Source organism: Nerophis lumbriciformis, linkage group LG30 (assembly GCF_033978685.3).
Source record: "Nerophis lumbriciformis linkage group LG30, RoL_Nlum_v2.1, whole genome shotgun sequence".
Taxonomy (NCBI): Eukaryota; Metazoa; Chordata; class Actinopteri; order Syngnathiformes; family Syngnathidae; genus Nerophis; species Nerophis lumbriciformis.
In genome coordinates this window covers 5,367,012-5,394,378 of record NC_084577.2, presented here as the reverse complement: position 1 = coordinate 5,394,378, position 27,367 = coordinate 5,367,012, and the positions used below count along the sequence as shown (strand labels likewise).

Genomic DNA, 27,367 nt, shown 5'->3' with positions numbered 1-27,367 from the left:
TTCACGACTGGATTTGTTGCACAGGTGGCATCATATGACAGTTCCACGCTGGAAATCACTGAGAACGGCCCATTCTTTCACAAATGTTTGTAGAAACAGTCTTCATGCCTAAGTGCTTGATTGTATACACCTGTGGCCGGGCCAAGTGATTAGGACACCTGATTCTGATCATTTGGATGGGTGGCCAAATACTTTTGGCAATATAGTGTATACTGCAATTTGTTTTGATGTAATTTAATAAATAATTAATCCAAGTAGGGAAATATCATTTATGAGGCAAACAGATTGTCCTTGTGTCTGGAATTTAATTACTTTCTTGGTAACTTTCCTTTCCCAGAAAAATATATAAAAATGCTTTCCTTTATGTTAAAATGTATTGTACCAAATGTTTATTTTAAAGTTGTCAAGTTTGAAAAATTAGGAATACCTACTGTTTTTGTTTTACTTAACTTTCATTGACATCAAATTGTGTACGTCAATTATTTTGAAAATAAAACCGACTCATAAAAAATACAGTAACCACGAACGACTACTGTATTTGTTGGTTTTATTTTGAAGAGTTACCGGAAGTGGGCGGTGAAGCGTTCACTTAACGGAGGTCCTCTGCACGTTCTTGTGTTTGCGTCGGAGGAGGAGTTGAGTCTGTTAAAAAGTTGACTTAAACGGCGCTGGTCAGTTTCTCGTCTTTCTGGAATGACGAACATTTAAATTGTGCCTTTTCTCTATTTCTTGTGTGACCGGCACAGGGAGAAGTTGTACGTTTGGCGAAGAGAGAAGTTCCACGTTCACCTGAGAGAAGAGGAACAAGCGTCTGCAGGTCATAGTAAAAGTAAGCGGACGTCGTGTTGGTTTCTGTATTTTCACGTATATTAACTTCCTATCATCTTTTTTTATTCACTACAGTGTAATCTGTAGTCACATTTTTAGCATGTGGTGCTCTCAAGATATTTAACATTAGCTTAAGCTGTAAATCAGGGGTGTCCAAAGTGCGATTCGGGGGCCATTTTGGGTTCGCAGCTTGCTTTATAATTGACTCTTGGCATATTATAAAAAATAGAATAAATGAAATCACTTATAACACCAAGCTAACATTTAAAGTATTTTTTTTTTTTTTTTAAACGTTTGTTTATTGGGTTTTCAGCCACAAACAACTGACCGGAATGGTTGGTAATAAATCGAATGCTTCCCCCCAACAAGTAAGGTAAAAAAAAAAATCGTAATAATTGAATACGTTAATTAGGGAAAATAAAACAAGTATATCAACATAAAAGCACAGCCCGCTGCATTCCTGAACGGCCCCAGAGAGATATAACAAACAACAAGCACATTGAAGGCTCACCAACAAACCGCATTTTAATTGTTTTAATCGGGTTTAATTTGGAAATCGGTCTCTCTTACATATTTCAGAAAAGCGCCCCACAGTTTTTGAAACTTTGCAGAACAACCATTCAATCTCAGCCTAATCTTCTCCAGTTTGAAAAAAATAAAGAACATCATTATGAGCTGGTGCCTTCCAGTAATTAAGAGTTGGACTATCATCTCTGTTTTTTCAGTGTTGTCATTTTTGTTATGATGTATATAGACAAAAATACCTTTTTAGCCTTAGATGACACATTACTAAATTAATGCATATCTCCAACAATACAAGATTGCGGTGTCAGTGGGATGTCTATATTTAAAGGGGAACTGCACTTTTTTAAATTTTATTTTGCCTGTCATTCACAATCATTATGAAAGCCATGATGATGGATGTATTTTTTGCTAATGCATTCTAACTCGTAAATAAAAGTCTGCTTCCAGCGGGGCCAATGGGAGTTCCTCTATTCTGCCCAAAAAAACCAAAACATTTTTTTTTAAAGAATGTGGTGCTCTCAAGATACTTAAAATTAGCTTAAGCTGTAAATCAGGGGTATTAGAGATGCGCGGTTTGCGGACACAACCGCGGAGTCCGCGGATCGGGCGGATGAAATTAAAAAAAATAAGATTTTATCCGCTCGCGGGTCGGGTCGGGCGGATTAATTAGATATTTTTTTTGTTTTTGTTTTTTTTGTTTGTTTTTTTGCGGGTGGCAGTTAAACCAATTCGGAAATATATATACATAGTTAAATGTTGTTACCCACATACGAAAAACGAGCAGGCACCTGCAGCATATGCCACAACAGAAGAAAAAAAAAGAAAAGAGATGGACACTTTTACGGAGCGGAGAAGGGACGCCTCGCCGGGGTCCGGGACCGAGGCCCCTTCCCCCGAGAGGGCCCCACCGGGAGCCGTAGCTGAGGCGATCCGCGAGAAGGGCCCGACGCACGTCCAGGGTCACTACCGCGCCCACCGCACCGACACCCCGCCTCGTCCGCTTTCGCCGCGGCCGGCGTCACGCGCAGCAGGTAAGCAGCTTACCTGCCCGCCACCCCCGTGGCCGGGGGCTCGTAACATGGGTCACTCCGCGCGCTCCGCCCGCGCAGCTTACCTGCTTGCCACCCCTGTTGCCGGGGGCGCGTAACAGGGGTCACTCCGCGCACAGTGCGCTCACGAAAGGGGTGGGGCTCACCCTGGTTGATATAGAGAGCAGGACGGTGGCCATGGAATTTCATTTAAGGTTTGTGATAAACCATCAAACTCATTCGTTAAAAGGACTCTATAGTAATATAAAGCGAAATTTTCTGGACATTATCATGCAAGAAAAGTTTATTTTTGGGATCGCGATCACCGCGTAATGATTTTTAAAGGTTGCATTACATTATTAACTGTCCCATGTGATCAGCCAGTGCGATTGGAAATCCATGCTCAATTATTGCCTCCGTAAATAAAACTTCGGCATTTATCACATCCAAAGAATCTGTTTGGGCGACGAAAAACGTTGAAAGTTTTCCACTTGTATCGCTAGCAACGGCATTAGACTTGTGTTTTTTTGTCCCAACGTGGTCTTTTACATCGCTAATTCCTCCGTGTCCGATCGAAACATTTTGTCTGCACAAGGTGCAATTCGCGTAGTTTTCACCCTTTTTTTTTTTTTAAATTAATATTAGATATATAACAACGGGCGGATGGCGGGCGGATGCAGTTTTGATCAAACGTTACATCGGGTGGATGGCGGATGGATGACGACTTTCTGACGCGGTTGCGGATGAGATAAATTGCCTATCCGCGCATCTCTAAGGGGTATCCAAAGTGCGGTACGGGGGCCATTTTGGGTTTGCAGCTTTCTTTATAATTGACTCTTGGCATATTATGAAAAATAGAATAAATTAAATCACTTATAACACCAAGCTAACATTCAAAGTCTTTTTTTTTTTTTTTTTGGGTTTTCAGCCACAAACAACTGACAGGAATGGTCGGTAATAAATCGAATGATTCCCCTCAACAAGTAAAGTTAAAAAATAAAAAATCATAATAATAATTGAATAAGTTAATTAGGGAAAATAAATACAATAAAATAAGTATATCAACATAAAAGCACAGCCCGCTGCATTCCTGAACGGCCCCAGAGAGATATAACAACCAACAAGCACACAGATGGCTCACCAACAAACCGCATTTTAATTGTTTTAATCGGGTTTAATTTGGAAATCAGTCTCTCCTACATATTTCAGAAAAGCGCCCTACAGTTTTTGAAACTTTGCAGAACAACCATACAATTTCAGCCTAATCTTCTCCAGTTTGAAAAAATAAAGAACATCTTTAGGAGATGCTGCCTTCCAGTAATTAGGAGTTGGACTATCAACATCTATCAGTTTTTTCAGTATTGTCATTTTTGTAATGATGTATATTGACAAAAATACCTTTTTAGCCTTAGATGACACATTAATAAATTAATGCATAACTCCAAAAATACAAGATTACGGTGTCAGTGGGATGACTATATTTAAAGGGGAAATGCACTTTTATTTTTAAATTTTGCCTGTTCACAATCTTTATGAAAGACATGACGATGGATGTATTTTTTTCTAATGCATTCTAACTCGTAAATAAAAGTCTGTTCTGGGAGTTCCTCTATTCCGCCCATAAAACCGAATAAACATTTTTTTAAAAAGCGCCAACAATACTCCATTACCATTTTGTGACTTGGATATTTACCAAGTATTTTCAAATTGTCCGAATGGACAGAGCCAAAACATATGTATTAAATTAGCTAGAGCCTATTGACACTGATCACATAACACAGATATGCCATCGTCATTTGCGGACGCCATGTGTAGAGCGCCCGTGCCAGCAACTTGAGGGTTCCAGGATCGGGCCCCGCCCCTTCCATCAAAGTCACTGCCGTTGTGTTTTTGGGCAAGACACTTCACCCTTGTTCCCAGTGTCGCTCAGGCTGGTGTATGAATGTTTGAATGTCTGGTGGTGGTCGGAGGGGCCGTAGGTGAAAATTGGCAGCCACGCTTCCGGCAGTCTACCCCAGGGCAGCTGTGGCCACAAATGTAGCTTACCACCAATATATGAATATGGAGTGAATGAATAATGGGTTCTCACTTCTCTGCAAACACTTTGTGTCTAGTTGACAGAAAAGCGCTATATAAATGTAATCCTTTTTTTTTTTTTTTAATCATACATCTTCGCTAATCGGACCTTGGTATAATAAGTGTGATGTATTAGGTTGCATTGAATAAGGCTGGGTCTTGCACAAATAGAGGACTTATGAACTCTGCTTAAGATCTCTGTCCTGCTATTCTCAGACACATACCCAAGTCACTCTCCCAAAGTGACTTAATTGAAGTCAGAGACTCAGGGCGTAAAATAAACATTTGGCTATAAATATGTGTAATTGATTCTTTTAAAGTTGGAAGTGGTATCAAAACACATCTAAAATTCTGTCAGTTGGTAAATTTGAAAACATTACGAACAAAACTGCAGATCTGTATACATATTTTAAAAAGTGTTTTTTTAAAGAGTGAAAATGTATTACAAAGTTGCTGAAAATAGGCAAAAGTGTTGTCAATGTATACATCTTTAATGTTGATCCCGGGACTTGAGCATCTTAAAAAGGCACTATAGACAAGAGAGGGAGGGAAAGCATGATTCTAGGGCTGCCAAGTTTCAGAAAATGGCAAGAGGGAGATTTTAGTCATGATGCGTTTACATTTTTTGCGCCTTTTTTAACATTAATTTGGCCTATTGTACCGCCGATTTATACCTTAAGACGCATGTCCTCACTTCCAGCTGCTCTCCCTGCACTGTGGCCACTGTTGGATTGAATGGTTCTCAAAGTGAATTCCAGGAACTCTGTGGGTTCCTTGAGGGCTAAATTGACCCTTACACTCTGACAGTGTACAAATGGAACCGAATGGACCTAACACTGTCAGAGTGTAGGGGTCAATTTAACCCTAAAGGAACCCGCAGAGTCCCTGGAATTCACTTTGAGAACCATTCAATTAGTTAGGGAAGTACCTTGAAGTACATTTTTGAGAAACACTGCTTTGGGGGGGGAGGGGTTCAATTTACAAGTCTGTAGCTGACACGCACACACACACACACACACACACACACACACACACACACACACGCACACACGCACACACACATTGGGACTAACGTTAGACTAGAGCCTCTTTTTCAAATGTGAACTGGCCAAGAAAAAAGGCAAGTAAATGTTGCACATCTTTGCAACAAATACAGCACAATGTTGGCTTATACTGTATCAGCCATTAAAACAGTACATATTACCTTAGGAACACAAGGAGGAACGGCGAATCAACAGTGAATAAAATTGGGTAGTTACCTTCTTTTAGTAAGCAGGAGAGTGTTGAGTGGGTTTTAAAAGTTGGCGCTGTTGTATGTGAAAGATAATTTGAGACGCCAAAATCGCTTGCTTTCTTCTTTTAATGGTGGTTGGCAAGCAGATTTGTAATGTGCATTAAAAGCCCCCACAGATTCCCACCTCTTTCCCTATTAATTACAATGAGCTATTTATATTATTTATGTCATAACCTCATTCTTGTAATAATATATTCCTCTTTCCTAGTTGTATTGCCTCCTCTTATTTACTCCTACACCTGTCTGGACTTTATATTACTGCTTACTTTTTCTTTCTTTATTCCAATTATCCTCCCTTTTTTTTTTTTTTTTTACTTTACCACACTTTCAGCTTCATTTATTTGAAAGATTTTCAGAACTATTTCATATCTTTTGGGGGAACTTCACTACTTTTGGAATTTTGCCTATCCTTCGCAATCATGTAAGACAAAAGTTTTTTTTATTTGCATTCTAAATTACTATCTAATCTACGCCGGATAGTCGAACCTCGGATTCAGGAGGAACAGTGTGGTTTTCGTCCTGGTCGTGGAACTGTGGACCAGCTCTATACTCTCGGCAGGGTCCTTGAGGGTGCATGGGAGTTTGCCCAACCAGTCTACATGTGCTTTGTGGACTTGGAGAAGGCATTCGACCGTGTCCCTCGGGAAGTCCTGTGGGGAGTGCTCAGAGTATGGGGTTTCGGACTGTCTGATTGTGGCGGTCCGCTCCCTGTATGATCAGTGTCAGAGCTTGGTTCGCATTGCCGGCAGTAAGTCGGACACGTTTCCGGTGAGGGTTGGACTCCGCCAAGGCTGCCCTTTGTCACCGATTCTGTTCATAACTTTTATGGACAGAATTTCTAGGCGCAGTCAAGGCGTTGAGGGGATCCGGTTTGGTGGCTGCAGGATTAGGTCTCTGCTTTTTGCAGATGATTTGGTCCTGATGGCTTCATCTGGCCAGGATCTTCAGCTCTCACTGGATCGGTTCGCAGCTGAGTGTGAAGCGACTGGGATGAGAATCAGCACCTCCAAGTCCGAGTCCATGGTTCTCGCCCGGAAAAGGGTGGAGTGCCATCTCCGGGTTGGGGAGGAGATCTTGCCCCAAGTGGAGGAGTTCAAGTACCTCGGAGTCTTGTTCACGAGTGAGGGAAGAGTGGATCGTGAGATCGACAGGCGGATCGGTGCGGCGTTTTCAGTAATGCGGACGCTGTATCGATCCGTTGTGGTGAAGAAGGAGCTGAGCCGGAAGGCAAAGCTCTCAATTTACCGGTCGATCTACGTTCCCATCCTCACCTATGGTCATGAGCTTTGGGTTATGACCGAAAGGACAAGATCACGGGTACACGCGGCCGAAATGAGTTTCCTCCGCCGGGTGGCGGGGCTCTCCCTTAGAGATAGGGTGAGAAGCTCTGTCATCCGGGGGGAGCTCAAAGTAAAACCGCTGCTCCTCCGCATCGAGAGGAGCCAGATGAGGTGGTTCGGGCATCTGGTCAGGATGCCACCCGAGCGCCTCCCTAAGGAGGTGTTTAGGGCATGTCCGACCGGTAGGAGGCCACGAGGAAGACCCAGGACACGTTGGGAAGACTATGTCTCCCGGCTGGCCTGGGAACGCCTCGGGATCCCCCGGGAGGAGCTGGACGAAGTGGCTGGGGAGAGGGAAGTCTGGGCTTCCCTGCTTAGGCTGCTGCCCCCGCGACCCGACCTCGGATAAGCGGAAGAAGATGGATGGATGGATGGATGGCATTCTAAATTCAAAAATCGTCTCCTTCTTGTTGGCCGCTAATGGGAGCAATCCAAAGTGTATAATATGAGCCACCTTGAAGATGGCATATTTTATTTTGAAAGTCAACCGGATAATTTATTTTGTGTTTGTGCATGACTTCCTGTCCAACACAAGCTGATTTTAGGTGAATTGATCCGCCGTATTGCGGAGAACGGCAAAAATAGAAGCTCTGCGTATATTTTGCGCATGGATCCGGAACGGCAACGGAATTTACCACAGACTGTGGAAACGGACACATTGACATTGCAGACAACCATTCACACTCACATTCACACACTAATGCCAATTTAGTGTACAAACATTAACATACAGTAGCGTAGTAGGACTAAGAATTTAATGAAAAACAAGAAATCAGTTTTATTAAAGAAGTATTTTTAATATTTTGGCCACTGTAACATTACACACAGTTTCAACAGTAACACAACACTATACTTTTTTCAAGTGATTATTTGCCATACCACTAGATAGAGCCCGCGTTACATAATTTGTACCATTATGGTACAAATTAAGTATCACGTAATTGACATAACTCAAAATTATGTATGTTGAATGAAGGGGGCAGTTGTGCCATTTTCATATCGCAATGGTAATGTTGTTTTAGAAATGTATACATTCACATCAACGCTATCATTAATAATACAAAGAACTACAGCTGTCAACTAGTATGACATGTCCAGATTTTCAAGTTTAATCCCCTTTTTATTAGTTACAAATGCTGTATACCTAATGAGCATTGAGTAGGGTATGAATGGAAGTGGTAATCATGTTAAAGTTGTGATGAAAAGAAACAACTGATTTACTGGCGCAGTCAGCCCCGTCTTTTGCCCAAAGTCATCTGGGATAGACTCCATCTTACCGGTGGCCCTAATGAGGACAAGCGGTGTATACAATTAATGACTGAATTCGTGTGAAACTCTGCTTTTTGGGGTTTGCGTTTCGTCACTGTGTTTGTGTGGGCCCAAGCAAATTATTGAATTATTGATTATTCATGCAAAGTGTAGGAGTAAGACTTGATAAGTTTTTAGGGGCCCTCACTCATTTTTTTAACCTGCCAATGGCAAACTTATTTGGCCCCTTGTTTTTTTGTTTTTTATTTATTTTATTCTATGTTAATTGTGTTAAAAAAAAACGTCTAATTCGTGATGTACTGCTCAATCGCCCACCGATAAGTATCGGCCGTTTTTGTGAAAATATATGTGATCCAGTCACGATTAATGACTTTTAATGCCAATCATAAACGCAGATCCCTTCTGGCTAATATTGTATTTACCGGTATTTGTAGTCCACCAGCTGACTCAGCTAGCAGCTAATTTGTCTCTACACACAGTAGGGAGTCGTTCCCCTAATCTGATGATAATATTTCCCATTACTGCAAATAAACTGCCTTTCTTAGTATTTTAAAGTACCATTATCATTAAAGGATGAGGCTAAACATTTTAAAGTATCATTATCACTGAAGGGCGAGGCTAAACATGTTACACACTGAGCGCAAGCCAGGAGCATGCATGCTAATAGCTATGCTAATCGAGTAAAGTTTAAGAAGTGTAGATCGAAGGACTTTACCTTAGAAAGTCTAGCAAATGGATGATATAACAACTTGATAATATAACAACTGTGTTAACATTGTCACTGTCAGTATACGACACGTAAAACGGCAGATTGATCCAAAAATTTGAGGTGTCGATACCAAGGGTAGTAGATCAATACTAGAATGATTAAGTTAATATTCCATCCATCCATCTTCTACCGCTTGTCCCTTTCGGGGTCGCGGGGGGTGCTGTAGCCTATCTCAGCTGCATTCGGGCGGTTGGCGGGGTACACCCTGGACAAGTCGCCACCTCGTTATTTTCTTACAATACTTTTTTGTTTTTAATATTTACAATTTAAAGGAGTAATTCCCTAGACACTGGAGGACTTTCAGGGCAAAAACCAATGCATTTAGATGGATATTAGAGGGTAGTTTTACTTTTATTTAGTTATTGTGTACTATTGACTTTGTTTTGCTATTAAAGAACTAGTTTAAATATTGTGTTACTGTTGATATTGTCAAATTGTCAATAAATAGCACTTAACATAAATAAATTGTACATGTGATCGGTATCGTATTGGTTTCGGCTGATATCAGTATTGGAATCGGCGGCATAAAACCTTGATCAAAATATCCCTAGCATTAGTGGGTTAAAACAGTTGAACAAGCTAGCATTGCTAGAACTGGCAATAAAGGTAATGTTATCTTAAGATAAGCAAAAGAGCAAACATTTATTGTGGTTAACTGTCATGCATCACGCAAACGCTCAATTCAACTGCGTACATAGAAAATGTTTTTAGAAATACTGTGCTGCTCGTGTGTCACTGCTACATTCATGTGTATCATTTAAGGTGCTGTTAAAATCAGGATGAGGTACCTGGTGTTATTCTGTCTGTATGCACTGGGGACCCTGTGCAGCCATACAGGTGCACTGTCCCAGGCTCCATCTAGCGGCAAACGAGGCTCCGATTTTGGGATCCAGGTGTTCCAGCAAGTAGCCCGCTCCAAACCACTGGAGAATGTTGTAATTTCTCCCCATGGAGTCGCTTCTATCCTTGGCATGCTGCTGCCAGGAGGTCATGGGCGAACCCGCAAACAAATCCTGACTGCGCTCCGTTACAAGAAAAATGGTGATGTATATTAAGTCTAAATATGAGCTGATCTCGCCAACACAAATAAGAGCTTTGCTTGTTTTGTACAGGACCGTACAGGATGTTGAAGAAACTGCACAAGACATTGACTGCCAAGTCCAACCAGGATGTGGTTCTCATTGCCAACGCCATGTTCAGCCAGGAAGGCTTCCCCTTGGAGAGGAGCTTTGTTGACACCAACAAAGCTAACTTCCGGGCTGAGAGCAAGACCATGGACTTCAGTGATCCCCAGAGGGCAGCAGATAAGATCAATGCCTGGGTCAGCAATAAAACCAAAGGTAGGAAGTTTTTATTTTTATTTTACATAGACGATTTTTGAATTGTTCCTGTGTTAATTATTATGAATTATTCTTTCAGGTCACATTAGCAAACTGGTCAGAGCTGATGTACTGGATTCTGCCCTAACCCGCTTGGTCGTTGCCAACGCCATTTACTTCAAAGGCCTATGGAAGTCCCGTTTCCAGCCTGAGGACACTAAGATGAGGCCCTTCACCGGGGGCAATGGAAATGTGTACAAAGTTCCTACAATGTCTCAGCTATCGGTTTTCAATACTGGTAAGTCCTTTATACACCAGAGTTGGCCAGACCTCCGGACTTCGGGAGAGGGTAAGGGTGCTTAGCTTCGGCTTGGGACGAACGCAGCGTGGGGATGGGGGAGGTACTGACGAAAAATAGTGACACAGGGAATGAAGGTCAGGGGGTAGATGTAACAGGAAGGTGTCCCAGTGGCATAGGGGCTGGGATCGCACCTCGGCCGGCGCGTTTTAGCTTAAAGGTCCAAAGTGAAAGAGTGCCAATGGGGCGGGCCAACACAGGGATTTTTCCCTGCACCATGAGTAAGAAGTTAAGTCCCATACCGCAGGGATGTACTGATCGATCGGCCCATTTCCTGGAAAAAATATGTGATCGCCGTTGCCGCTTAATGCCTTTCAATGGCAGTCACCAACCCCAACCGACCCCCACTGGCAAAAATAGTATTTTTTTTAGTCCTCCGAATGACAAGCTAACCACTAATTGTGTATTTCCATAAACAATGTGGAGCGGCTCCCTTAGCTTAATAATAATCAGTGTTCACCTCCAATTGGGGGGTTGAATCACCAAAAATGATTCCCGGGCACGGCCACCGCTGCTGCTCACTGCTCCGCTCACCTCCCAGGGGATGATCAAGGGTGATGGGTCAAATGCAGAGAATAATTTCGCCACACTTAGTGTGTGTGTGACAATCATTGGTACTTTAACTTTAACATAACAGTAAATAAACTGAATTTCTTAATGTATTATGTATCTTTATCAAGTAGCTTTATCAAGTATTAAGACAAAGCTAAACATATTACCCACTGAGAGCAAACCAGTAGCAGGCAGGCTCATAACTAAGCTATATGCTAAGCTATGTAGCTCGAAACAACAACAGAAATAAGTGCTTAGTAAAGTTTAACAAAAAATGTAGATGGAAGCTGGTTACTGCAGGAAATAAGCAGGTTTTAACCGGAAATTTATTGACAAAGTAAATTGATTTTAAGTCTAGAGAAATGCAGCTGTTGGTGTGTCAGCATTGTTGCAGCCAGTCATGTAAGAGTGTGGATCGATACCAAGGGTTATCAATATATGATCAATACTGGAGTGTTTAGATTGATATTTAAATTTTCTACCAAATGTTTTTAGTTGTTTTGTAACTCCACAAATTCAGGGGATAACTCCCTGGACTTTGAGGACAAAAAGGATTTCAATGAGTAATAGTAGTTTTGTGTTCATTATTGAGTACTATTGACTGTTTTACGCAAACAATTGTATGTCATTAAAGAAATTAAAGAACTTGTTAAAATATTGTGCTGATATTGAAAAATGTACATTAATACAGATGATTCCGATGAAATCGGCAGCATAAGTCCGTGTTCAGAACATCTCTATAAGGTATTGTCATTGATGGCAACCAGTTAGCCTTGCTGAATATGTATTACATTTGGGAAGCCACCCTTTGGCGGGTCAAACGAAACAACACATTCGGGCAAAATTTGGATACATGATTATTTTTAACTTAACCAAATCACATTTGGGGATTGTTTGTAATTAATAAAAGACATATATACGGCAGCAATGTGTTGAATTTGTTGCGTATTTGCAACAATGTGAAATGTTTCTTTTGCAAAGCATTTAGTTGTATCATAACATTCGTAGAATCCCGACTACAACGTAGGGCTGAGAAACTCAGGGTACCTTACGATACAATAGGATATTGCTCACGAAAACAGTAACTCAGTATGACAATACTGCAATTATGGATATATTGCTCTTAACACAATATATTTTAGCGCTTCATATTTGTAAAAAATAATTTTTTTTCAACACTTTGCTTACTAAGTACAGTTTTCGCGGTGAACAAAAATGCTCGCTGTGCATGTTTGCCATCTGTAACAAAATGAACCCATTTAAATAGTTTTTTATATTTTAGGCTAACTGCAGAAAGATTTGCGCTTGTATTACATTTGAAGGTTTTGAAACATGTTTAAATGTTTATGAAGTAAAATAAAGTCAAAACACATCACAATTTTACACTGACATAGTTCAACATGTCCGTATTTGTGCAAATACGAGATACGAAGGTTAAAAAAAGCTTGTCAGCAACCGCTTATGTCGTCATTAGGCTCGACAACTGGAGAAGCGTCGACTTAAATTTATTCAACTGCATTTCTGAAAACATTAATATGAGCATGTCCAAAGATGATGTGTCCATCACCACTTTGTTCTATTCACGGTAGAAATGTAATGATATGAAAATATCATATCACGGTTATTGTGACTATAACAGGCTGAGTTATCATTTTTATTGCAGTATGTGTTCACAAAGTAATTAATAACTTCACATTAAAATCGTTTGACCAAGTAATTTTTTTAAATAACTGAAATAATGAAACACTATTAGAAAACCCACTATTGTGCATGTTTTGCATTTCTAATTGTTCATTGATTGTGTTTTAATCTTAGTGTTTTATCTGTTTTTAATGGCTATGCTTCTATTGTTTTACATTTGTTTGTACTGTAGCACTTTAAGATTATATAAGTGCGTAACAAATACAATCTAATATTTATTCTGGAGGGCTTTGCGGCGGCCTAATCTTATTCTGTTAAGTGATCCTAAACATCATTGTATTCCTCTGAGTATACCGTGGTTACGGAAAGTATTCACACCCCTTTAAAATGTTCACCTTTTGTTACATTGCGGCCATTTGCTAAAATAATTTATTTTTATTTTTTATTTAACAATGTACACTGTGCACCCCTTCCTGACATAAAAAAACAAATGTATAAATGTTTGCAAATTTACACTGAAATATTACATGGTCATATGTATTCAGACCCTTTGCTGTGACACTCATATTTAACTCGCATGCTCTCCATTTCTTTTGATCCCTTTTGAGATGGTTCTGCTCCTTCAGGAGTCCAGCTGTTTTTAATTAAACTGATTGGACTTGATTAGGAAAGGCAAACACCTGTCTATATCAGAACTTACAGCTCACAGTGCATGTCAGAGCAAATAAGAATCATGAGGTTAAAGGAACTGCCCAAGGAGTTCATACAGAATTGTGGCAAGGCACAGATCTGATCAAAGTAACAAAATAATTTATGCAACACTCAAGGTTCCTAAGAGCACAGTGGCCTCCATGATTCTTAAATGGAAGAAGTTTGGGACGACCACAACTCTTCTTAAACTTGGCTGTCCAGCCAAACTAAGCAATCCTGAGAGAAGAGCCTTGGTAAGAGAGGTGAAGAAGAACCCAACGATTACTGTGGCTGAGCTCCAGAGATGCAGAAGGGAGATGGGAGAAAATTCCACAAAGTCAACTATCACTGCAGCCCTCCCAACGGAAGCCTCTCCTCAGTGCAAGACATTAAAGTCTGCATAGTTTGCCAAAAAACAAATACCTCCCAGACTATGAGAAATTAGATTTTCTGGTCTGATGAGACCAAGACTGAACCTTTTGGTGTTAATTCTAAGCGGTATGTGTGGAGAAAACCAGGCAATGCTTATCACCTGCCCAATACAATCCCAATAGTGAAACATGGTGGCAGCATCATGCTATGGGGGTGTTTTTCAGCTGCAGGGACAGGACAGGACAGGACGACTGGTTGCAAGTGAAGGAAAGATGAATGCGGCCAAGTACAGAGATATCCTGTAAGAAAACCTGTTTCAGAATGCTCAGGACTTCAGACTGGGCCACATGTCCACCTTCCAACAAGACAATGACTCTAAGCACACACCTAAAATAACAAAGGAGTGGCTTCGGAACAACTCTGACCGTTTTTGACTGGCTCAACCAGAGCCCTGACTTAAACTAAATTGAGCATCTCTGGAGAGACCTGAAAAATGCTGTCCACCAATGTTCACGATCCAACCTGACACAACTAGAGAGGATCTGCTTAGAAGACTGGCAGAGGATCCCTAAATCCAGGTGTAAAAAACTTGTATAATTCCCAAGAAGACTGATGACTGTACTAACTCAAAAGGATGCTTCTACTCAATATTGAGCAAAGGGTCTGAATACTTATGACCAGGTGATATTTTAGTTATTCTTTTTTAATACCTTTGCAAAAAATTCTGCATTTTTGTTTTTTTCTGTCAAGCTGGGGTGCTGAGTGTACATTAATGAGAAATACAATACCTTTTTTTTAATTTTAGCAAAAAGCTGCAAGCAGAGTGGAAAAATGTAAAGGGGTCTGAATATTTTCTGTACCCAATGTATATCGATCACTCTGTTTAAGAAAGCAAAGGTTGTAGGTTAAATGTGCAAAATGTAATATCTTAGTTGCTCAGACATCAATGTGCCCACATGAGTTTAGATTGGGTTATGTCGTTTCTTAATAGGGAAAGACGTCAAGCTTGTCAGTCCGTGAGCATACAAAAATGCATTTATCAAAATTTTCTCGATAATTTTAATTAAAAATGGTAATATTGAATGTGAGTGTTAATGTCTGTTTCTGTGTTGGCCCTGCGATGAGGTGGCGACTTGTCCAGGGTGTACCCCGCCTTCCACCCGAATGCAGCTGAGATAGGCTCCAGCACCCCCCGCGACCCCAAAAAGGGACAAGCGGTAGAAAATGGATGGATGGGAATATTAACCGTTGTGAGTTTTACTGCGGTGATTATTCTTACCATTTATCATTACATCCCTGTTTTACTGGGGCGGCATAGTCAGTAACTTGAGGGTTGCAGGTTCGATTCCTGCTTCCGCCATCCTAGTCACTGCCGTTGTGTCCTTGGGCAAGACACTTTACCCACCTGATCCCAGTGCCACCCACACTGGTTTAAATGTAACTTAGATATTGGGTTTCACTATGTAAAGCGCTTTGAGTCACTAGAGAAAAGCGCTATATAAATATAATTCACTTCACTTCACTACTGCAATGTAATTCCACTGTGAACCATTTTCTTTTGAAAAATCTGGAATTTTGTAATCCGAAAAGTTCAACCTGCAGGTATTGACAAACCTCATTGACAATAATTTGGTTGTGTTTGGTTATAAAGAACACATTACTTAGAGATACCACCTCCAGTTGTATTGTCAAGCCCTCGGTGGAATATTATACTCCCACCGGTGATCTATATTTATATGTCAAGGGTGATTTTAGCATGGCGAGGTAGAAAATGGATGGATGGAGTGCTTTACTTACACAACACCATACTAGATTCATGTCATAATGTATTTTTTTCAGTAAAGCATAATATTTGGCTTCAGCTCAGTCATTGCCTCATTGCTGGCTGGAATGAGCATTCTTACATTTCACTCTAAATGACTTGGATATGATGGCATCAATACAAGTTATAAGGGACTTTATTGACCTTTTAAAACATTAACGTAATATATTTGAGGAGGGTGCACCTGTGACTTTAAATGCACATTTGGCCAACTTCTGCATTCATATTTGAGGTATGTGGTACATTTTAATCACTTTGCCGCTAACTGTCTAAGCAGAATGAAAGACATTTAAAACGTCAATCATAGGGCGTATTGAGGGCTCCAAAATAACGTCAACAGGGAAAACAGGGACCCATGGAAAACTGAACATTGATTCTGCGAGTATCTGCAAAATGAGTCAGAATATATAAATTTACAAAGGATGAATCCTGTCACCCACAAAAACATTGCAAAAAACCTTTTCCAACACTCCTTTATCCCCATCAAAAACGGGATAGAACACGGCACTCAAATACACATCATAATTTCACAAAAGTATTTATCAATGACTCAAAGACCATTGATTTTACTTTGTTGATTTACAAGCCATATTACAGTTGTATTCAAAATAAGAATATATCGTCAAATAAAATAAAATAAACTAATTAACAAAACCAAACCTGTGGACACTTCAAGAAAGGAGGAAAACATGTTTCAGCCAAGGAGCTTAGGAATTAATCAAATTAACATACATGGTAAAATAAAACAAAAACTCGTACTATTTATCTTTAAAGCCAAATGCTTCCGCTATTATGTGTACTACTCAAGTGTAAACAAAATGTCATGTAAAACTTATAAGTCGCCAGTAAGAAGTAGCAAAATTACAGAGCACTGCAACACTTTTGTTATCAACTTAAAACACTTCTCCACACCCACTAATAGGTGACACAATGTTAAAAATAACCATACAATTAAAAGAAGGGGTCCTAATCTTGCATTGCTTAGTATCGTAGGGGAGTTTGTGTAAATGTATGTGAGAATTTGTGGTTTGAAAACACAAACGCTTATATTTGTGGCAGGTATACTTTTTTTCTGGTCTGTTTTCAGTAAACCAGGTAAAAATGCGGACGAAAGAACTCTACGTAGAATAAAAGTAACATTTCTGTAGTGTACGTTGGCATAATTAGATGATAACATTCGGCATTTGTCCGCTAATGTAAGCTGTGACTTTGAAGACGTCGGGCATCCATTTTGGATTTATTGTCTGATAATGTGCCTTCGGAAATACGTTCCCACATTCATCACATAATGTTATTTATTAATTATACACGACTTATTGATTTATGTGAGCATGTTGATCAAGTCACTTTGTGCTGCACATTCCACTCTAGCATCTGGGCTACAGTTGCTCTTTTATCTTCTTGCAGTCCAGACTAATGACATCGTCACAGGATTCAGGACTAAAGATTCTGATACTAGCAGATGTTTTTTGGCTGTCTGCTGCAGAATAAGCTCTGAGCCGTCTGTTGATTTCATGAGAGGATTCAATTTGCCTCTTGTTCTCAGTTTCATGAAAGGCCTAGTAACTTGCGACCTACAAGAATTCCTGCACCTGTTTAAACATACAGCTCTCGCTATTGAGCTAACGATCAACCCTAACCCTTCTGGCCAAGTATATTAAATATTGACATCAGATAAATTTTCTGCACATATCAGAATCCATATACATAAAAAATCCATATACGCCAAGTGTAACTCCTTGAGGCAACAAACACAATTCATTAGGCATTTTAAACCTAAAAGTAAAAATTTAAAAAAAGGTGCTCGTAGTGGAGAGGGGTACGTTAAAGAAGCTTAGCAGTCGTCTTAAACACAGGAGAAAATGATTCAATGAAGAGATACACAATGAGGGTTCGTGACTTTTAAAACGTTTTTTCTTAATTTAGATACTGCAAGGGTGTTCAAACCTATTTGAGCACCTGTACTGAAAAATCAAAGGATGCTTTGATATTTTATTTTGTAAAAAGGCTACAAAAAAAGTCTACACACATTTAAAGACATTGTGCCTTTTTGCTCCATTTTTTTCCTCTTAAATTTTTTACATTGTGTTTTTTACAATGTGGGAAAATCAAAAACAAACCGCTGACAACAAATGACCCCCACAGCCGCACTTCGCACACCCATGACATACAATAGTCGATCGCACAGGGTTGATGGTCAGAGATGTCATTTCCAGGTACATCTCGGAAAATGACCTTAATGCCAGTAATCGATATGTCAAGCTTCTGGACAAGTGGTGTCACCATCACATGTGGTGGATTAGGATCTGTCAACAATTTATGTATGCTAAGTACATTTGTCTACATTTAATATAATGGCGACCGGCAACCAATTTTAACATTTTTTATGCATCGCGAATTAGTGTTAAACAGATAGCACTCTTTGTGTTGGTCTTAAAGTATGTCTTTATCCTGTTAAATGATTTAGTCACTTCATTTAACAAAGCACAAGTTCTCCGCATAAAACCTGACCTTACCCACTAGACTAAATATTTTGTCTGAGTTCAGTATCATGAAGTATATTTTGTATGCTACACTTGTTTATTTTTTTGGGTGACCTTCTGTTGATACTTTTTCTGACAAAACAAAAATCCTGAGGCATTGCTTTGATTTGTGGGGTGGACACTTTAGCAAGGTTGCAGAGGAGAATGCATACATCCACCAATATGATTATAAAATATACCATGTTTCAAGGTCTTTGGTTATGTCACAGCATAACATCTTAATCCAACAATGTTTTGGAAATGATTCCAATTAAAAATTGATTAGGGGAATCAAAAAGCATTTATATTAGTGGTGTCCAAATTTTTCCACTGAGGTCTGTGTCGAAAAAAAAAAAAAAGAGTGGTGGGGGTCAAATTTTTATACATTTTTAATGTTGGTCTATATATGCTAAACCAGGGGTTCTTAACCCTTTTGACTTCGGGGTCCAACTTTTCCATAACAGGGGCCCAGGACCCACTCAAATATTAACACTGAATTAGTTATCTTACTCTTCTAGTCATTTTCAATAATTATATTGAACCTATTTTCAGTTCACAACATTGTCAAATGATATGAAAGCATGTGTTAATTACAAATATGTTCTTTAATCAAAGTCAGGTTGATTACAAAAATAAATACTACCGGTAATTAAATATACTGCAAGAGAAGGTACTTGTAAAAACAGATTTTTTTTCAACAAAAAATTACGCAGTGCTAAAATGAATAAATTCTAACCAAATTAAAAATACATTTCTTAAATAAGCTGTCAATTAAATGTCTCAAAATGTACTTACAATTACATAGTGCTAAAAAATTCTAACTAAAATAATAATAAATAATGTTTCTTAAATAAGCTGAAAATAGAAATTAAATGAAAATGCAGAAGTCATATTTTTTGCGCTTCAGAAACTTCTATGACTTTAGCTTTAGATTTCTTCCTTCTGTAGTAAATGGGTGGATGGATGTTTTGATATTGTTGTTACTGCCACAAGTGGTGGGAAAGTGTATTACAACTGAGTACCGCCAGCTGAGAAACTGATATTTTTGGCAGCCCAACAATGGGCCCGGCCCCATGGTTAAACACTGTGCTAAACTATATAAACAAAACCTCACCATCTCAGCTTTGTTATAGGCGACATAGCAAATTAGTGTAATATATCTCAGAATTAATTTTATTTTTAGTATATGCTGAGACGGTGGGCACAAAATGGGCCCCAGCCTGTTAACACCATTTGCAGACATACAAAGTTAAATAGTAAATTATGCTGCATGTCAAATACTGAAATTTAAATGTTTTGTGCACTGATTATACTACACTGCACTCAACGTAGTGTTTCTCTCTGTACTTCCCTTATTGCCATGCATACCAGTTTAATATGGAAGTAAATATTTCTTTATTCTATTAGGCATTGCCACCACGCCGCAAGAAGTGAATTATTGGGTGATTGAAATGCCCTATCGCGGCAACACAATCAGCATGCTCATTGTCCTGCCCACCGAGGAAGACACGCCCCTGTCCGACGTCATCCCACATATCAACACGGCCACAGTGCAGAGTTGGAATAAACTAATGCACATGAGAAAAGTGCGTCTACTCATCCCCAAGTAAGTAAAATTATACTGGAACAGGAGTTGTAACTTGCCTCAAGTGAACGTGACAAATGACTGTTGTTTGTCTCGAGGTTCACTGCAGATGCTGAGGTAGATTTGAAGGCCCCCCTGTCAGTGCTGGGTCTCACAGACATGTTCAGTCAAGACAAAGCTGACTTCAGGCACCTGAGTGAGTGGAATCCCAGTCACTCCTATCCCAAATATGAAGTGATGTCCATTATATAAACATGATTGAGGCTCGAAAATATGATGGGATTGTTAGCTGTTTACTGCCGAGCGCCAGTATGACTGACGTCATGTTTGTAGATATCCAGTGTGAAAGGCAAACAACTCATTCCTTTCTCTCAGAATTGGTGGAAAAGGTGCAGCAGTGCCACCAGGTGGTATGAATTGGGATTGGACACAGACATATTTGCATATGTTATTTCATTCATTCATTTTAGCAACTAGCTGTCTACTTCACCTTATAACTTTTCTTTGCAGTTTATTATATGATTAGCAAGAGTCATGATGTCACTTACTTACATTAAATCATTTCAGTCTGTAGACTGTTAATGGTATATAATCTTTCTACTAACATTGGCGAAATGCTGACAAGGTTGAGGAATACTGCTCCTTTTGTTATGCATTGAATGAGTAAATACAGACCCAAGGATGAGTCCTAAATGTGTATATCTATTGTTACAGATGCTCTTTTCCTCCCTCTCGCTAAATTAAAATGTTGACATCAAAACACAGCAGGTAACAAATTTGTTAATGACAATGTGAAACAATAATTAATTTTAACATGTCAAACGCATAGTGAGAATGAATTATCAGTAGCCAAGAGTTTGAGAAAGGGTTGTATTAAATAAGCTTTGCTTCTACCTACCGGTACTCCTTTTTGGATATTGTTCAAATTTCAACTTATGATGTTCCTTAATGTCTGAAACCGATGCAATCTTTGCCAGTAATACTTTGTACAACATTTTCAATATTGTTGAATCATTTTTGTAATTTTCGCTTTTAATTTGTTCATGTTTTTAGTCAGAATAAAATAACAGGACAAATATTTTAGGCAAAAAACAAACAATATAAAATAATTATATAACAATAGCAATATCAACAACAAAACAATATAAACACAAGCAAAAATAAGTGGTGGAAAATGTTAAAGGATTGAAAATCATTTCATTAATTGTTCAATTCAATACTGATACTACCTTCAGAATCGAAACTAATTAATATATTGATCTATCCGTCTCACAATGAAGTGTGAGGCCGCAACTGATTGCGCGTCACTGCATTTTAGCAGATGAAATGATATTCAATGTATTATTTTGTATTTAATGTCTGTGTACATTGTGGAATTAACAGCAGTGTGTTTGTAGGTTCAGAGCCAGTGTATGTCTCGAAGGCCCTTCAGAAAGCCAAAATAGTGATGGATGAAGATGGGACGACAGCATCAGCTGCCACCAGTGAGTTGTTGTTAGTTCACTTGAAAACTTACCTGGGTCCATTCCAGAACAATTTAGCTAACTCTTGAAAACTGAACAGAGTTTTGGGTTCCAAAACAGCTGGTCTGAGTAAATCAAGCGTGAGTATGTTCACGAGTTTAAAAGTGTGCCATTTCACAATAAAGCCATCACCAATTGAGCCCTGATACTACCATTCACCATGGCAACTGTGCGTACAAAAAGGTCGGAATAGGAATATGGTGAGTATGAAATTATTTTATAGAAAGAAAAGTATATTACAAGAAAAGTATAATACAGCTGCTGCTGAAAATGAGAGAATTGCATCCTGAGTCAATCTGTAAGTTTACTGATTTAACATTCAATCACATTATCTTTTGAGCTCACAAATAGTGAAATGGGGTGGAATAAAATCTCATTATATTGTAGGGGTAATCCCATGGGTGTATATTTTCTTCAGGTCTACGGGCTCATAACAGCTCTGATTTGTTTGAACTATAATTTACATGTAATGTAAATATTGTTGATTGGCTATAGATTTAATTATTCACATGCAAGTTCTTAATGTTTCTAATATCTACTAAATCTGAGATATTTTTCTTAAAATATGAAAAATTATCTGCATTTCATTTTACCATACCAACATTAATTATGAAGCCCTTTACAAACAACCACAATTGATAAAGGGTTGTACACCACAAATGAGTAAAACTATAGAAAAGCAAAGGCATAAGATGAAAACACATCATTTTAAACAATGGTAAAAAATATATGAAACAAAGGTAAACAATATATAAAAGAAAGGTAAAAGGGACCTATTATACAAAAACAACTTTTCTTACCTATTGGTACCTGTTTTGTTTTGTATTTAGGATGTGCGTAACTCCTGAAAGTTGGAAATTAAACCAGGGAGGCACTGCGGCGATATTAATAAAATAAATCTGGAGTTGCCTTCTTTCATACGTCTTCCAAACGAGTGGTTTGGAAATTGCCCAGTTTCTGTGGTTTTTCCCAGTAGTGATATAAGCGGATATTTCAATATATGGTAGAGCAGGGGTCACCAACCTTTTTGAAACCAAGAGCTACTTCTTGGGTACTGATTAATGCAAAGGGCTACCAGTTTGATACACACTTAAATAAATTGCCAGAAATAGCCAATTTGCTCAATTTATCTTTAACTCTATGTTATTATTAATAATTAATTATATTTATCTTTGTGGAAACACTGATCATCTTAATGATTTCTCACAATAAATATATATAGAAACAGATAAATATCAATATGCAAAACTTAATTTTTATATTTTCTCTTATTGCACATTTTTCAATTTGAACATTTTCAAATTATCACTTCTAAGACAGTCTTGTGAAATCACAATATCCCATTTTAACTAGCTAGCCACTAACATTTTTTAACAAATCATGAATTACTTTGCACCATGTTTGTACAAATAATAACTCATGTAAAATACAAAAGTCAACTCTCAAATTTTTAAATAAATCATGTCACACTTTGAACTGGACACAAAATCTGTTATCTGTTTCTTTGTCAGTTAGTGAAGACCAAGTCTTTAAAATATTTTCTTGGATTTTCAAATTCTATTTGAGTTGTGTCTCTCTAGAATTAAAAATGTCGAGCAAAGCGAGACCAGCTTGCTAGTAAATAAATAGAATTTAAAAAATAGAGGCAGCTCACTGGTAAGTGCTGCTATTTGAGCTATTTTTAGAACAGGCCAGCGGGCTACTCATCTGGTCCTTACGGGCTACCTGGTGCCCGCGGCCACCGCGTTGGTGACCCCTGTGGTAGAGGTTTACCTGAAAAGTTTGCGCCAGTTCTTTTCTTTATCCTCTTGTTGCGGGGCAGACTGCCACATACATGCACATGCATCCTCCGCTTGCCATTTCTAATACAAGGTACCGTATAGTTTTAACTCATGTCTGTCATTAGAATCGAAAGGGAAGCACTAAAATCTACAACATTGCAAACGGGGAGAAGACACTATCAACGTGGAGGCACGTAATAAGACCGCCAGAAAAATGGCGCATTCTCAAGAGACGGTCAGGAAGCGGCTTGAAGATGGTCTGTAAAGTATAAAGATATATGCAAAATGTTTCCAAATAACCACTATTACATCTTATGTAGGTGTTTTAAATGTGAAAGACAAATCATATAATGACCTCTTTACAACAATAAAGGGCAGTTCAAAGCGTTCCAAGTCTTCTACTGGGTTTTAAAGCCAGTCAGTAAAAAAGGGTTTTTAGGGGTCCTAAATGGTCAAAACAAATTGTTTTGGTTTGCAGGGGTATTTACTTATTTAAAGAAATGTAATATCGTTTTGCATTTATACTTTTAAACAAAATATTTATTTTACCGATATTTAAAAATTAAATCTAAGCAAAATTAAAGTGAATTGTTTTTTTTATTCACACTTTTTTTTTTACCAGTTCATTTAATGATTTTAGATCGATATACATGTTAAAGTAATACTGTACTAAAATATACAGTACTTAAAATGATACAATATTTTACCAATATTTAAAATGAAATCTAAGCAAAATTAAATATCTAATGGTAAGGGTTTTTTTATTCACACATTTTTTTCTTACAGTTCATTTATGATTTTAGATCAATACACATGTTTTAAGTAATACTGTACTAAAATATACAGTACTTAAAATGATACAATCTTTATTTTGCCAATATTTAAAATGAAATCTAAGCAAAATTAAATTTGTAAAGTTAAGGTTTTTTTTATTCGTACATTTTTTTTTACCAGTTCATTTATGATTTTAGATCAATCTACATGTTTTGTAATACTGTACTAAAATTTACAGTACTTAAAATGATACAATCTGCCATTTCAGCACTTCATTATTTTTGATTTAATTTAAATAATAAAGCTAATATATTAGTTATATTACCTCAAAAAAACTATCTTATGGTACATTTTTTTAAATTCAAGTAAGATTGAAGAGTGGCCTGACGATGCACTCCCCAAACTTCAGGACTGCTTCCAACACACAGACTGGGACCTCTTCCAACAACAGGAGCTGGAGACAGCCACAGGAACGGTGCTGGGCTACATAAAGTTCTGCATCGGGAATGTGACTGTGGAAAAAACCATCCGGGTTTACCCCAACAAGAAACCCTGGATGACCAGCCAGGTCCGCACACTCCTCAGGGCCCGCGACGCAGCCTTCAGGTCAGGGGACAGGGCACTGTACAGTGTTGCTAGAGCCGACCTGAAGAGAGGGATTAAAAAAGCAAAGGCGGACCACAGGAGGTGCATAGAGTCCCATCTGTCCAGCAAAAACTCACGGGAGGTGTGGCGGGGCATTCATGACATCACGAACTTCAGAGGCTGCAATATGACAACTGCGGATCAGAGTGCGACACTGGCAGAGGAGCTTAACTGTTTCTTTGCCCGTTTCGAAACCCCCCAGCGACACTCATCTGCTCCAGCCCTGCCCCCGCCCCCACCGGGCTCCGGCGCCACTCCACTCACTGTACAGGAGCACAGTGTCAGACGAGTGCTCCTGGCTGTGAACCCCAGGAAGGCTACCGGACCAGACGGAGTACCTGGAAAGGTGCTCAGGACGTGCGCCCACCAGCTCGCTCCCCCCCTCACCAGGATCTTCAACCTCTCCCTGGCTCAGGCAGTCATCCCATCCTGCCTGAAGTCATCTACAATAATCCCGGTGCCGAAGAAGTCTCCCATCACCAGCCTGAATGATTACCGACCAGTGGCCCTCACTCCGGTAATCATGAAGTGCTTCGAGCGACTTGTTCTCCAGCACATCAAGGACCATATCCCTCCAGACTTCGACGCCCACCAGTTCGCATACCGGGCGAACAGGTCCACAGAGGACGCCATCGCTGTTGCTCTCCACTCTGCTCTGAACCACCTGGAGCAGCAGCAGAGCTATGTCCGGATGCTCTCTGTGGACTATAGCTCTGCCTTCAATACAATAATCCCGGACAGACTATGCAATAAACTGGACACTCTTGGCCTCCCCCCTCTCACAAACGCCTGGATAAGGGACTTCCTAACGGACCGACCCCAGAATGTGAGACTTGGCCCGCACCTCTCATCCTCCCGCACGCTGAGCATCGGCTCCCCACATGGCTGTGTGCTGAGCCCCCTCCTCTACTGCCTTTACACCCATGACTGCAGTCCGGCCCACAGTGACAACCTTACCGTCAAGTTTGCCGACGATACCACAGTGGTCGGGCTCATCTCCAGGGGTGACGAGGCTGCCTACAGAGAGGAGGTCCTGAAGCTGACGGCCTGGTCTTCGGAGAACAACCTCGCTCTCAACACCAGCAAGACCAGAGAGATCATCGTCGACTTCAGGAGGAGCAGCACCGACCCTGCCCCCCTCTACATCAACGGCGAGCGTGTAGAGAGGGTCCACACCTTCAGGTACCTTGGAGTCCACATCTCTAATGACTTCTCCTGGACAGTCAACACCACATCAATCATCAAGAAGGCTCAGCAGCGGCTACACTTCCTTAGAGTCCTCGGAAAGTACAACCTGAAGCCTGACCTGCTGCTGACCTTCTACCGCTCGTCCATCGAGAGCCTGCTGACCTACTGTATTACGGTATGGTACGGCAGCTGCACTGCAGCAGACAGGGAGAGGCTGCAAAGAGTGGTCAAGACGGCTCAGAAGATCATCGGCCGCCCTCTCCCCTCTCTGACGGACATCTACACCTCCCGCTGCCTCAACAGAGCCAGTGCCATCATCAAAGACAGCACCCACCCTGGCTCTGACCTGTTCCACCTGCTGCCCTCTGGGAAGCGCTACAGGTGCATTAAAACCAAAACAAACAGGCTAAAGAACAGCTTCTTCCCCAGGGCCATAACCATCCTGAACGGACTGCCCCATTGTCCATCATAACTGCCTTCTCTTCGGTGCAATAACCCATTCCACCAACCACCCTGTTTTTGTTTTGTTTTTTTCATGTATATATTAATTTCACACCATATTCATTGCACTTCTACATTTTTTAAATTTTTATATATTTGCACATTGTTTTTCTAGCATGCACACACATCGCACTGTATGGAATGGCCTCAATCTCGTTACCTTGCGTAATGACAATAAAGCTGATTCTGATTCTGATTCTGATTCTGAGATAAAAGATCTAAATTTAAAGTGTTTTTTTTTTTTTTTTTTTAAGAAGATATTTGTTTATATTTATGCACATTCTATAATGGAGTGGGACTAATTTTATTACCATAGGTAAAATGTGCTCAAATCTGAGATAACTACTCTTTCTCAGTGTCACCATTTATCCTACAATTCTTTTTTTTTTTCTGGTCTCCAGCTGCAATTTTGATGGCTCGGTCCTCTCCTCCTTGGGTTTCTGTGGACAGACCCTTTCTCTTCCTCATCAGGCATAACCCAACCGGTACAGAAAGTGGTCTATCCTCTTATTTAGTTGATAATGATGATGATGATGATGATTAATGACTCATGTTTGACAGTTTTCCTTAAAATATCCTTGCTTGGTCATGTTAATGCCTCTCTGCCTCTGTCTTTAGGTACCCTCCTCTTCATGGGCCAAATTAATCAGCCTTGAGTTCGCTGACCCAGAGGTGGTGCCACGGGCCAGCAGCTATGCATGAACAAACACGTACAAACATTCATTGCTGTAGATAGTTTTATTGCGTTTTATGTTGCTTTAATGCATAGCATATAACAATTAGAAGATGTTTTTTGCAGTTTTCCAGATGTTTTTTTTTGTACATCTGGAATTTGTTTTTAATAGACTTTGAATGTCATTTGTGTGTTTTAAGTTTTGAGTGAAATATGTGATTTAATTTTTCGTTTTGACTTCTTATTTCCAGTTAAGTTATGGCAATGATTATGATTAATTTGAGTGGAATAA

General features: G+C 39.6%; 1 protein-coding gene across 2 annotated transcripts; it reads left to right on the top strand.

The window, feature by feature from the left end:
• Positions 1-548: 548 nt before the first annotated feature.
• On the top strand, positions 549-27,367 carry serpine2 (serpin peptidase inhibitor, clade E (nexin, plasminogen activator inhibitor type 1), member 2). Of its 2 annotated transcripts, XM_061925431.1 has the most exons (10): positions 549-671; positions 747-829; positions 9,892-10,170; positions 10,242-10,469; positions 10,549-10,746; positions 19,813-20,011; positions 20,089-20,186; positions 21,388-21,474; positions 26,804-26,887; positions 27,021-27,367. In XM_061925431.1, exons 3-10 carry the CDS (start codon positions 9,909-9,911, stop codon positions 27,056-27,058), a joined length of 1,194 nt encoding a protein of 397 aa, XP_061781415.1. In that variant the 5' UTR covers positions 549-671; positions 747-829; positions 9,892-9,908; the 3' UTR covers positions 27,059-27,367. The 2 variants fall into 2 exon arrangements, with proteins under 2 accessions (XP_061781415.1, XP_061781414.1); XM_061925430.2 differs by having other exon boundaries at positions 641-829.